This window comes from Bombina bombina, chromosome 6 (assembly GCF_027579735.1).
Source record: "Bombina bombina isolate aBomBom1 chromosome 6, aBomBom1.pri, whole genome shotgun sequence".
NCBI lineage: Eukaryota > Metazoa > Chordata > Amphibia > Anura > Bombinatoridae > Bombina > Bombina bombina.
The window spans coordinates 1,106,170,868-1,106,185,620 of record NC_069504.1 but is presented as its reverse complement, the minus strand read 5'-3'; the positions used below and the strand labels follow the sequence as shown (position 1 = coordinate 1,106,185,620).

The window sequence follows — 14,753 nt, the reverse complement described above, 5'->3', positions numbered from 1 at the left end:
GTCCCATAGCTCCACTCTTTTGGGGATTGGTAGCTCCTAGGGAAGACAAGAGGTGGTGGAATTGCCAGGGGGGAGCTACTTGGGGAACTGGGGGTTTCGGACACCCCTACCCCCCAATCTTTACCGGGTTGTAACTCCGGTCTCCAGCAATGAATCACGTTGCTTGTTGGACTGTGGCATCTGGGGACCGAGAGCTTTCAAATAACACCCTGAAAGTGCCGCCGCTCCACCGGGATCACCCTGAAACCTGGGTCCTGGTATTCTGTGGGACTATGACTGCTATGGAGGCGCCGGTCGTTCTGGAGGGGTGGGAATGGCGGGAAAATGAACAAGATGAACTTTGTGTATAAAAGAGTGTGTGTTTTCCAATAAAGTCAGTTCCTGTTTCACCTGAATGCTAGTATGTCTAGTTATTTGGGTGGGCTCCAGGTAAAATCACTTTCCTGGGCTACATAGCAGCCTGTTCCAGGCAGAGGAAGGACCCTCTGGCAGAGCTACCTAGTCTGAGTAGCCGGAGTCTGCCACAGGGTGGGATCCTAAATACTGGTGCTGACGGGCATCAGGGGTAGCTACAGGCTGTGGTCACTTGCCAGCTACATAGCTGCAGTTGGCAGGGAGAAAGCAGGACCCATTTGGCGGAGCTACCCAGTCAGGGTAGTCGGGGTATCAGTCACATTAGCTGGCAGCTGTGGGATCTGCTTCTTCCACACGATTCCTGCTGACAGAGGAGAAGGGCCACAGTAGCCGGTAACTTTGGAAGTCGAATTTCTAAAATCAGTTCCTGTTTCACCTAAATGCTAGTATGTCTAGTTATTTGGGTGGGCTCCTGCTAAAATCACTTTACTGGGCTACATAGCAGTCTGTTCCAGGCAGAGGAAGGACCCTCTGGCAGGGCTACCTAGTCTGGGTAGCCGGAGTCTGCCAAAGGGTGGGACCCTAAATACTGGTGCTGACGGGCATCAGGGGTGGCTACAGGCTGTGGTCACTTGCCAGCTACATAGCTGCAGTCGGCAGGGAGGAAGCAGGACCTGTTTGGCGGAGCTACCCAGTCGGAGTAGCCAGGGTATCCGTCACAGAAGTAAATTAGAAAATTGTTAAAAATTGCATGTTCTATCTGAAGCATGAAAGGAAAATGTTGGGTTTCATGTTTCTTTGTTGGCTAATATGTAATTCTAAAGCAGCACAACAGAAATGTATTGCAATTACACAGAGTTTACCGTCCCTTTAATCTCTCTGGGTTACGTGTCAGCTAATTTAGATTTAGAATGAAAAGTTGCCGGTACAGCTTATTTACCTTTTTTATTATTTGAGTTTGCAATACAATTATTGTAGCTGATTGTAATGTTAAAATAACAAGATGATGTATATTTCCATATACTGTTTGAATATATTATAAAATGTACTTATTAAAAGAGATATGAAACCCAAACATTTTCTTTTGTGATTCAGACATAACATACCAAATGGAAAACATTCTTGCAAAACTGCTGCCGTATAGTGCTCCAGAAATGGGCCGGTGTTCTGACGTAATTTGCTTCCTCGTCAGGATTTGCTACCTCGATGTGCGCATACACACAATTACGTCATAGCATTTCACATATGTTTCAAAAGAATTTGTAGAATGCGATGGCATAATTACAAGCATGTGTACATCAAGATAGCAAATCTCGATGGAGAAAATTAGTCCTCGCATTTCTTCCTAAGCAGTGATGCACGTGCGTTCATGAGCAGTTAAACATAGTTTTAGCAAATATCAATGGGGTTATTTCTCATTCAATTACACAAGATTTTTTCCTGCTCATGGGCGCACGTCACTTCTTAGTTACAGACCCATATTTAATCAAAATTAAATAAAGCGTCTCTCCATCAGTTTTTAATATGCACATTATATATGCAAATCTGTGGGAGAGGTCAAGAGACGCTTTATTTCATTTTGATTAGATATGGGCCTGTAACTGAATTGCATGAAAAATTACCCCATCGATATTTCCTACCACCATGTTTAACTGCACATGCGCGCATGTAGATGGCTGCACTAAGAAGAAATGCAAGTAATAATTTGCTCCTTCGTTGAAACTTGCTGCCTAACGATTTTCGCAAGCTTGTAATTACGTACTCGCATTCCACACATTCTTTTCAAACATGTGGAGGGTGATTACGTAATTGTGCGCATGCGCACATCAAGGTAGTAAATCTTGACAAAGTAGCAAATTTCGTCAGAACATCAGCTCCTAAGCATATGTCCCTGCTTATCAACAAAAGATACCAAAAGAACAAAGAAAAGTTGATAATAGAAGTCAAATGGAAAGTTGTTCAAAATTGCATGCTCCATCTGAATCATGAAGGAAAAAAATGTGGGTTTAATTTCCCTTTAAATATAAATTTCTATAACAGTTTTTTCATTTTTGCATCTAAAAAGTGACATTCAAAATGTCCTTGTGTAAGACGGATGTTGCTTTAATGTGATGTGAAGTATTACAGAGTGTAAAATTAGAGATAATGAAACTATATTCTATAGTTCATTTATTAAGATGATGTGACGTTGCAGCAGGCTATTATAGCCATATTGCTTGCACATAACCATATGTTTAACTGCTGCAAAGGTGTTAAACCCGTAGTTAACTCTTTAATGACAAGGACATATCCTGTACGTCGTGAGTCCTTAAAAGGCCCATAATAGTGAAACATTTACATACTTAAAGGGACAGTATATACTCCTTTTCATATAACTGCATGTAATAGACACTACTATAAAGAATAAGATGCACAGATACTGATATAAAAATCCAGTATAAAACTGTTTAAAAACTTACTTAGAAGCTCTCAGTTTAGCTCTGTTGAAAAGGTAGCTGGAAAGCCCACTGCAGGTGGGAAATCAGACACTCCCCCCCCCCCCCCCTTCTTTTGCATACGAAAAGACCCTTTACACAAACAGGAGCAAGCTGGAGTAGGTATACATCAGTATTCTCATAAAACTTTGGATCTTGGTTAGGAGTCTGAAAATCAGAGCAATGTTATTTAAAAATAAGCAAAACTATACTATTTTATTAAAAAAAAAAAAACTGTAGGGGCTGTATAAATAGATCATCTACGAAACATTTATGCAAAGAAAAAAATGAGTGTATAATATCCCTTTAATATGTTAGAGCATGTCATTTTAAGGCTATTAACCCTACACTACTATGTGTTTAATCGCCCACAGATATATAGGTATAGATATACATTTTACAAAAAAAAAATCATGTATATCTATTTAAATATAAAAAGATTTTCTTCTAAGTTAAGAACACTGGAATGTAAAATATTCATAACTACCTTTTTAGCGCTGTAGTTCTTATGCGGTGTCAGGTTTGTTTGTTTTTAACAACGCGCTCCATTAAAGTCAATGGGGAGAATAAGTTAACATGGTCGCAATATCCGAAGTCTTGAAGTTAGCACGCATCAGGTCAATCGCACGCAAAAAATTTACTTTGATCTTGGAATACATACGCTAACCTGCCCGCGTTACAAAAGGAACTTCCAGCAGTGCTTGCGCACATGCGAAAAATGTATTTCTCCAACATAGGTGTGTCCGGTCCACGGCGTCATCCTTACTTGTGGGATATTCTCTTCCCCAACAGGAAATGGCAAAGAGCCCAGCAAAGCTGGTCACATGATCCCTCCTAGCCTCCGCCTTCCCCAGTCATTCTCTTTGCCGTTGCACAGGCAACATCTCCACGGAGATGGCTCAGAGTTTTTTGGTGTTTAAATGTAGTTTTTATTCTTCTATCAAGAGTTTGTTATTTTAAAATAGTGCTGGTATGTACTATTTACTCTGAAACAGAAAAGAGATGAAGATTTCTGTTTGTAAGAGGAAAATGATTTTAGCAACCGTTACTAAAATCGATGGCTGTTTCCACACAGGACTGTTGAGAGGAATTAACTTCAGTTGGGGGAAACAGTGAGCAGACTTTGGCTGCTTGAGGTATGACACATTTCTAACAAGACTTGGTAATGCTGGAAGCTGTCATTTTCCCTATGGGATCCGGTAAGCCATTTTCTTAATTTTCAATATAAGAATAAAAGGGCTTCACAAGGGCTTTAAAGACTGGTAGACATTTTTCTGGGCCAAAACGATTACTTTATAAGCATATTTAATGGTTTATAACTTTGGAGAGTTATTTTAATCTTGGGAATTTTATTAAAAAAACGGCAGGCACTGTATTGGACACCTTTTTCACTGGGGGCCTTTTCTAGTCATAGGCAGAGCCTCATTTTCGCGCCACTAATGCGCAGTTGTTTTTGAGAAGCAAGGCATGCAGATGCATGTGTGAGGAGCTCAGATCCACTGAAAAAGCTTATTGAAGGCGTCATTTGGTATCGTATTCCCCTCTGGGCTTGGTTGGGTCTCAGCAAAGCAGATACCAGGGACTGTATAGGGGTTAAATGTAAAAACGGCTCCGGTTCCGTTATTTTAAGAGTTAAAGCTTTCAAATTTGGTGTGCAATACTTTTAAGGCTTTATGACACTGTGGTGACATTTTGGTGAATTTTGAACATTTCCTTCATACTTTTGCGTATATTCAGTAAAAAAGTGTGTTCAGTTTAAAATTTAAAGAGACAGTAACGGTTTTATTTTAAAACGTTTTTTGTGCTTTGTTATCAAGTTTATGCCTATTAACATGTCTGAACTATCAGATAGACGATGTTCTGTATGTTCGGAAGCCAAGGTTCCTCTCCATTTAAATATATGTGATGAATGTGACAAACAAAGTAGGGACAATGATGCCACTGATAATAATGTTGCCCAAAATGATTCCTTAAGTGAGGGGAGTAAGCATGGTACTGCATCATCTCCTTCTATGTCTACACCAGTCTTGCCCACTCAGGAGGTCCCTAGTGAATCTAGTGCGCCAATCCTCCTTACTATGCAACAATTAACGGCTGTAATGGATAATTCTATTAAAAACATTTTAGCCAAAATGCCCACTTATCAGCGAAAGCGCGACTGCTCTGTTTTAGATACTGAAGAGCATGAGGACGCTGATGATAATGGTTCTGACATGCCCTTACACCAGTCTGAAGGGGCTAGGGAGGTTTTGTCTGAGGGAGAAATTTCAGATTCAGGAAAAATTTCTCAACAAGCTGAACCTGACGTTATTACATTTAAATTTAAATTGGAACATCTCCGCGCTCTGCTTAAGGAGGTGTTATCTACTCTGGATGATTGTGACAATTTGGTCATTCCAGAGAAATTATGTAAGATGGACAGGTTCCTAGAGGTCCCGGTGCCCCCCGAAGCTTTTCCTATACCCAAGCGGGTGGCGGACATTGTAAATAAAGAATGGGAAAGGCCCGGCATACCCTTTGTCCCTCCCCCTATATTTAAGAAATTATTTCCTATGGTCGACCCCAGGAAGGACTTATGGCAGACAGTCCCCAAGGTCGAGGGGGCGGTTTCTACTCTAAACAAACGCACCACTATCCCTATAGAAGATAGTTGTGCTTTCAAAGATCCTATGGATAAAAAATTAGAGGGTTTGCTTAAAAAGATGTTTGTTCAGCAAGGTTACCTTCTACAACCAATTTCATGCATTGTTCCTGTCACTACAGCAGCGTGTTTCTGGTTCGAGGAACTAGAAAAGTCGCTCAATCAAGCATCCTCTTATGAGGAGGTTATGGACAGAGTTCAAGCACTTAAGTTGGCTAACTCTTTTACCTTAGACGCCACTTTGCAATTAACTAGATTAGCGGCGAAAAATTCAGGTTTTGCTATTGTGGCGCGCAGAGCGCTTTGGCTGAAGTCTTGGTCAGCGGATGTGTCCTCCAAGAACAGATTGCTTAACATCCCTTTCAAGGGGAAAACGCTGTTTGGCCCTGACTTGAAAGAGATTATTTCAGACATCACTGGGGGAAAGGGCCACGCCCTTCCTCAGGATAGGTCTTTTAAGGCTAAAAATAAAACAAATTTTCGTCCCTTTCGCAGAAACGGACCAGCCTCAAATTCTACATCCTCTAAGCAAGAGGGTAATTCTTCTCAAACCAAGCCAGCCTGGAGACCGATGCAAGGCTGGAACAAAGGTAAGCAGGCCAAGAAGCCCGCTACCGCTACCAAGACAGCATGAGATGCTGGCCCCCGATCCGGGACCGGATCTGGTGGGGGGCAGACTCTCTCTCTTCGCTCAGGCTTGGGCAAGAGATGTTCAGGATCCTTGGGCGCTAGAAATAGTTTCTCAAGGTTATCTCCTGGAATTCAAGGAACTACCCCCAAGGGGAAGGTTCCACAGGTCTCAATTGTCTTCAGACCAAATAAAAAGACAGGCATTCTTACATTGTGTAGAAGACCTGTTAAAGATGGGAGTGATTCATCCTGTTCCATTAGGAGAACAAGGGATGGGGTTTTACTCCAATCTGTTCATAGTTCCCAAAAAAGAGGGAACATTCAGGCCAATTTTGGATCTCAAGATCCTAAACAAATTTCTCAAGGTCCCATCGTTCAAGATGGAATCCATTCGGACAATTCTTCCTACCATCCAGGAAGGTCAATTCATGACCACGGTGGATTTAAAGGATGCGTATCTACATATTCCTATCCACAAGGAACATCATCGGTTCCTAAGATTCGCCTTTCTGGACAAGCATTACCAGTTTGTGGCACTTCCATTCGGACTAGCCACTGCTCCAAGAATTTTCACAAAGGTACTAGGGTCCCTTCTAGCGGTGCTAAGGCCAAGGGGCATTGCAGTAGTACCCTACTTGGACGACATACTGATTCAAGCGTCGTCTCTACCACAAGCAAAGGCTCATACGGACATTGTCCTAGCCTTTCTCAGATCTCACGGGTGGAAAGTGAACGTAGAAAAAAGTTCTCTATTCCCGTCAACAAGAGTTCCCTTCTTGGGAACAATAATAGACTCCTTGGAAATGAAGATTTTTCTGACAGAAACCAGAAAATCAAAACTTCTAAGCTCTTGTCAAGTACTTCATTCTGTTCTTCTTCCTTCCATAGCGCAGTGCATGGAAGTAATAGGTTTGATGGTTGCGGCAATGGACATAGTTCCTTTTGCGCGAATTCATCTAAGACCATTACAACTGTGCATGCTCAGACAGTGGAATGGGGATTATACAGATTTGTCCCCGACGATCCAAGTAGATCAGAGGACCAGAGATTCACTCCGTTGGTGGCTGACCCTGGACAACCTGTCCCAAGGGATGAGCTTCAGAAGACCAGAGTGGGTCATTGTAACGACCGACGCCAGCCTGGTGGGCTGGGGCGCGGTCTGGAAACACCTGAAGGCTCAGGGTCTATGGTCTCGGGAAGAATCTCTTCTCCCGATAAACATTCTGGAACTAAGAGCGATATTCAATGCTCTCAAGGCTTGGCCTCAACTAGCAAGGGCCAAATTCATAAGGTTTCAATCAGACAACATGACGACTGTTGCATATATCAACCATCAGGGGGGAACAAGGAGTTCCCTGGCGATGGAAGAAGTGACCAAAGTAATTCAATGGGCGGAGCTTCACTCCTGCCACTTGTCTGCAATCCACATCCCAGGAGTGGAAAATTGGGAAGCGGATTTTCTGAGTCGTCAGACATTTCATCCGGGGGAGTGGGAACTCCATCCGGAAATCTTTGCCCAAATAACTCATTTATGGGGCATTCCAGACATGGATCTGATGGCGTCTCGTCAGAACTTCAAGGTTCCTTGCTACGGATCCAGATCCAGGGATCCCAAGGCGACTCTAGTAGATGCACTAGTAGCGCCCTGGACCTTCAACCTAGCTTATGTGTTCCCACCGTTTCCTCTCATTCCCAGGCTGGTAGCCAGGATCAATCAAGAGAGGGCTTCGGTGATCTTGATAGCTCCTGCGTGGCCACGCAGAACTTGGTATGCAGACCTGGTGAATATGTCATCGGCTCCACCATGGAAGCTACCTTTGAGACGGGACCTTCTTGTTCAAGGTCCGTTCGAACATCCGAATCTGGCATCACTCCAACTGACTGCTTGGAGATTGAACGCTTGATTTTATCAAAGCGTGGGTTCTCAGATTCTGTCATTGATACTCTTATTCAGGCTAGAAAGCCTGTAACTAGGAAAATTTACCATAAAGTATGGAAGAAATATATCTGTTGGTGCGAATCGAAAGGATTCCCATGGAACAGGGTAAAAATTCCTAAGATTCTATCCTTTCTACAAGAGGGTTTGGAGAAAGGATTATCTGCAAGTTCTTTGAAGGGACAGATTTCTGCTTTATCTGTTTTACTTCACAAGAAGCTGGCGGCTGTGCCAGATGTTCAGGCTTTTGTTCAGGCTCTGGTTAGAATCATGCCTGTTTACAAACCTTTGACTCCTCCTTGGAGTCTCAATTTAGTTCTTTCAGTTCTTCAAGGGGTTCCGTTTGAACCCTTACATTCCGTAGATATTAAGTTATTATCTTGGAAAGTTTTGTTTTTGGTTGCAATTTCTTCTGCTAGAAGAGTTTCAGAGTTATCTGCTCTGCAGTGTTCTCCTCCTTATCTGGTGTTCCATGCAGATAAGGTGGTTTTGCGTACTAAACCTGGTTTTCTTCCGAAAGTTGTTTCTAACAAAAATATTAACCAGGAGATAGTTGTGCCTTCTTTGTGTCCGAATCCAGTTTCAAAGAAGGAACGTTTGTTGCACAATTTGGATGTAGTTCGTGCTCTAAAATTCTATTTAGAGGCTACAAAGGATTTCAGACAAACATCTTCCTTGTTTGTTGTTTATTCTGGTAAAAGGAGAGGTCAAAAAGCAACTTCTACCTCTCTCTCTTTTTGGCTTAAAAGCATCATCAGATTGGCTTATGAGACTGCCGGACGGCAGCCTCCTGAAAGAATCACAGCTCATTCCACTAGGGCTGTGGCTTCCACATGGGCCTTCAAGAACGAGGCTTCTGTTGATCAGATATGTAAGGCAGCGACTTGGTCTTCACTGCACACTTTTACCAAATTTTACAAATTTGATACTTTTGCTTCTTCTGAGGCTATTTTTGGGAGAAAGGTTTTGCAAACCGTGGTGCCTTCCATCTAGGTGACCTGATTTGCTCCCTCCCATCATCCGTGTCCTAAAGCTTTGGTATTGGTTCCCACAAGTAAGGATGACGCCGTGGACCGGACACACCTATGTTGGAGAAAACAGAATTTATGTTTACCTGATAAATTACTTTCTCCAACGGTGTGTCCGGTCCACGGCCCGCCCTGGTTTTTTAATCAGGTCTGATGATTTAATTTCTCTAACTACAGTCACCACGGTATCATATGATTTCTCCTATGCAAATATTCCTCCTTTACGTCGGTCGAATGACTGGGGAAGGCGGAGCCTAGGAGGGATCATGTGACCAGCTTTGCTGGGCTCTTTGCCATTTCCTGTTGGGGAAGAGAATATCCCACAAGTAAGGATGACGCCGTGGACCGGACACACCGTTGGAGAAAGTAATTTATCAGGTAAACATAAATTCTGTTTTTGCATGCCACTTGTATAACATGTTATAAACACTTTCATATACAAAATATATATTGCTTTACATGTGTACAAACTTTTTTTTTCCCCAGGACTTCAGACGGAAGGTCTCTTCAGAAGATCTGTCAGTATTCACATCATTAAGGATGTGCAGAAACGTTACAACCTCGGTACGTCTTTCCCAAAGAGATCATAAGTAACAAAGTGGAAATTCCCCTTGATACTGTATCTATTTTCAGCTATAGCTCTATCAGTTATTTAATTAGTTAATCATAAAACCATTTGTAACCTAAATGTCATGTTAGCCTGAGATGTATTAGATCAGCCAGTGAGATAACAGCGGGAAATGTACTGCTTGCGGAATAACACACTGTTGATTCATAGTGAAAAAAAGCTAGTAGGATAAATGGCTTCTATTTGTACCTGAACATAAAATACATCTCATAGTGAATCGTTTTCGTGCCACACTTTATATTCCGAGAGCATAAATTGTTCTGCTCAGCGTCCCACTTGACTGGCAGGAAGAAATATTCTAGATCTCTAGTAATTAGATTTTATTTCACACCTAGGCTAGAGGAGATTACATTGCTGGATAAGAGGCCGGATAACTGCAACTGCTCTGTGTCCATTATGGTAAAAATGATATATTTTGTAAAACCGGGATAAATTATTTGGAGAATTGGTTATTTAACAGAAAAAAGGTTAAATATTTTTAAAGGGATATAAAAGTGTAATAAAATACTCTTAAGTTGTAAGTACATTTAATATTGAACAGGTTTTTTTCTGTTTAACTCTTTCAATTAAGTTAAACACATAGTTTAAATCATGTACAAGGTACTCTACTGTGCTAGTTCTGAGAACATCATGACTGGTGATTGTTTGGTACCTATATATGCTTCCTTTGATTGGGTCACTCGTTATCTCTGGTCAGGAACCAAAATGCATTGTGTAGGGAGGTGTAGCTTTACCTATATGTTTATTCTGGGTTTTCTTTTATCAGGGGTAAACATATAGTTAAAGGGACATTGTACCCTAAAAATGTTCTCCCCTTTAATGTGTTCCTTCCCAATAATCAATTTTAGCTGCTGCTGGAGTGTATTTGTTTGCAAACACTGTCCTAAGATTTCAATCTCTTATCTCACACACTTCGCTGTGGCTCAAAATACAAGCTGTATCACTGCACCATATCTAGTATCTGACTGGTCGGCTTCTCAGCACTCATTCTTATCACTAAGGAATGGCAGGGCTTGACCAATCAGCTTATCAGCAGCGTTCATGAATACGTTTAATGTAACTTTTTAAACGTCATTGACTGCATTCTTATGCATATTAAATAGTTGGTACAGTGTAAAGGAGAGATAGAATAAGTACTTTTGTAGACATTGTATCCATACTGAGATATACAAGTATTATTAAATAGACACATAGATTATATCATGTATATTTACATTAAAGAAATGTAACAGAATTAAAGTAGATATATAAAGGTAGTAATAGTCCTGCTCAAAACAGAGCTTGCAATCTAAAGACAACAGCTGATAGCACCCGTATGTGGTTTTAATAAGATTAGTGGAGGGAACCATATGGAACATTATGAGGCCTTAAAGGGACAGTTTACCCCAAATCTTTTTACCCTTTAAGTTACTCCCAATGATCCATTTTATCTGCAGGAGTGTATTAAATTGTTTACACATAGCTCCTTTATATTTATTGTGGCATTTGAAATAGCTGATTTTGCCTATGGTGTCCCTATGCTTTTGACAAGTTATGTAAACACAACCAGCAGAATAAATTACACTCCCAGTGGGGGTGTAGGATAGTTAAATAATAAAATGTTAATGTCCCATTGTTCCCTTTAAGTGCCTGATGAGTTAAACCTCTCCACTTTTGCGAGATGATCTAATACGTCTTGTCAGTACCACAAGTCCCTCAAAGACTTTTAAAAAGGCAAAACATTTTCTTGAGAGTTGTTTCTCTCTCTATAGAAAGTTCTGGATTTGGAGAGACACCTACATTGCAAAGTAATGCTAAAAAATAGCCCCTAAAGGTTTGGCAAGATTTCCATGTCAAGTTATTCATCATTAGGCCCTTAGTATTGGTCTTTGGTTTACAAACAGATATACAATAAGAAAGCATGTGTGTGAACACAAAGTGATACAATGATATCTGATTTTACCTGCAAGCTCAACCCATTTTTTAGGTCAGGATTTCAAAGCAGAAAACAGCTGTTTTATATACACAAATAAACCTGAAAATGCAATTTCTCATACATTTTTATATAAAGCTGGTATAACAAGTCATTGGAAATACATTAAGGGAAACACTTTTTTTTTACAGTATACTGTCCCTTTAAGGAGACAGTACAATTGTATGTGTATTCTGGCAGTTGCACACTGTATTGCACAATAAAATATTTAAAAGCATTTGAGGCCATCATCATAATTTACAGCATTTGCAAACCAAGGACAATGCTGGATATACTCCTAGACACATTTTGTAGAATATATTTACCTATATTTCTTAGCTCTTGTACTTCTTCTAAGGTTTATAGCCTGATGGGTCCTTCCAAATAATTCTCATTGACTGATGGGTCCTTCCAGATAATGATAATTGACTGATAGGTCCTTCCAGATAATTCTCATTGACTGATGGGTCCTTCCAGATAATGATAATTGACTGATAGGTCCTTCCAGATAATTCTCATTGGCTGATGGGTCCTTCCAGATAATGTTCATTGGCTGATGAGTCTTTACAGATAATGTTCATTGACTGATGGGTCCTTACAGATAATGCTCATTGGCTGATGGGTCCTTCCAGATAATGCTCATTGGCTGATGGGTCCTTCCAGATAATGCTCATTGGCTGATGGGTCCTTACAGATAATGTTCATTGGCTGATGGGTCCTTCCAGATAATGCTCATTGGCTGATGGGTCCTTACAGATAATGTTCATTGGCTGATGGGTCCTTACAGATAATGTTCATTGGCGGATGGGTCCTTCCAGATAATGTTCATTGGTTGATGGGTCCTTACAGATAATGCTCATTGGTTGATGGGTCCTTACAGATAATGCTCATTGGTTGATGGGTCCTTACAGATAATGCTCATTGGTTGATGGGTCCTTACAGATAATGCTCATTGGTTGATGGGTCCTTACAGATAATGCTCATTGGTTGATGGGTCCTTACAGATAATGTTCATTGGCGGATGGGTCCTTACAGATAATGCTCATTGGCTGATAGGTCCTTACAGATAATGTTCATTGGCTGATGGGTCCTTCCAGATAATGCTCATTGGCTGATGGGTCCTTACAGATAATGTTCATTGGCGGATGGGTCCTTACAGATAATGCTCATTGGTTGATGGGTCCTTACAGATAATGCTCATTGGTTGATGGGTCCTTACAGATAATGCTCATTGGTTGGCACAAAGGCTCTGAGGATGGGAGAGATCTGGTTGAAAAAACGTCATTATTAGAATGTTGCAATAGCTAAAAGGACATGAAACCCAATCATTTTCTTTCATGATTCAGATAGAGCATGTTACTTTAAACAACTTTCTAATTTACTTCTGTTACAAATTTTTCTTCATTCTCTTGGAATCTATTGTTGACAAGCAGGGATGTATGCTTAGGAGCCGGCCCATTTCTGGAGCAATATACAGCAGCCTTTTTGCAAAAATGTTACCCATTTGCAAGAGCACTAGAGAGCAGCACTATTTCCTACCATGTAGTTCTCCAGATGCCTACCTAGAATACCATGGGAATGAAGCAGATTTGATAATAAAAGTAAACTGGGAACTTTAAAAAAAATGTATGCTCTGTCTGAATCACAAAATAATTATTTCTTGGGTTTCATATCCCTTTAAAGGGAATAGATACCCAAATGTCGAAGCACTTAAAAGTAATGCAGCATATCTGTAAAAAGCTGACTAGAAAATAATATATCACTTCAACATCGCTATGTAAAAATGAAGATATTTTACCTCAAAATGTCCTCAGTAGCCACATCCCATTGTAAATGGACTTAAAGCAGCCAATCAGGATGCTAGTCCCAGGACTTGCAAGGGAGCACACACCTGGAATAGGCTTGCTTTTTCCCTCAGTATAAGGAAGTTTACTATGAAATCTTGCAAGATTACATTGAAATATTATGAGATCACAGTAAAGCAAAGCAATGATGAAGCTGATTGGCTGTTTATTTTTTTCAACATGCAGCTGACAGTAGCTGAAAAATAACTGTTCACACAGTACTTACTATTGTGAGATGTATAAATATCTTCCTTTTTTACATAGAGATGTTCAGGTGATATTTTCTTGTCAGCTTTTTTTCAGTTATGCTGCATCACTTTCAAGTGATTTAGCATATGAGTATTATGTCCCTTTAATTCTAAAAATAATAAGAAAGAGGCTAAGGATCAATTATTATGATTGCAGAAGATTGGCCACATTATGGACTAGATTACAAATGAAGCACAACTGTTAAAAGCAAACAAAAAAAAGGTTTATCGCGGGTGTCAGAAGTAGCACAGGCATTACAAGTTGTAAGTAAATGCGTTTGTTCAAGCACAATTTAATTCAACGAGTGTCAGAATAGCGCGACTCAGAGCTCTGGTTAACTGTTACTCTAGAATAGAAAGTTGCACAAAACATATAAAAATACATTACAAAGTACAGTTAAACTCATAATAACACCAGATAATATATTTATTTATTTTTAAATTGTGTTAGCCCATAAAACTCTAAATTAATTTAAATTGCAATAAAAAAAAGTTATAAGGGCTCAAAGATATGAGGTCTCAGATGTTAGAGAAATAGATTAAAATTATGGGGGGAGATAAAAAAAAATGAATTAAAATCCTCCATGTCTCAAAATTAAATCAATGTAAATATTTGCATAGGAAATTAGCACACCTAGGCAAGAATCCCCGCTCGCTTTTTCCCCAGAAATAACTCATATACAATGTTACCAATGCACAAGAGAATTCTGGGTAAGGTATGCAAATTAGATATGCAAATTCTCAGTTTTTTTTGCTTCAAAAATACTGTTTTAACACAGCTATCCTTTTAACAGGATTATAGCAGCAAATCAGAAATCTCTCCTAGACAGCCTGTTTCGTTCTATTTGGAACTCATCAGTAGGAGATAGATTTCTGGTTGCTGCATTGATAAAGCTATTTTCAAGGTTAAACCAAAATTCATTAAAATTATGGGGGGAGATAAAAAACTGAAATTAAAATCCTCCATGTCTCAAAATTAAATCAATGTAAATATTTGCATAGGAAATTAGCACACCTAG

At 40.1% G+C, this 14,753-nt stretch overlaps 1 protein-coding gene across 2 annotated transcripts in view; it reads left to right on the top strand.

The window, feature by feature from the left end:
- The window catches only part of ARHGAP8 (Rho GTPase activating protein 8), a 331,799-nt gene that overhangs the window by 272,531 nt on the left and 44,515 nt on the right, over window positions 1–14,753 (top strand). For both annotated transcript variants that reach the window (XM_053719040.1, XM_053719041.1), the window contains one exon: window positions 9,550–9,627. In XM_053719040.1, the coding sequence (XP_053575015.1) occupies window positions 9,550–9,627 (78 nt within the window). The remainder of the gene's footprint in view (window positions 1–9,549; window positions 9,628–14,753) is intronic.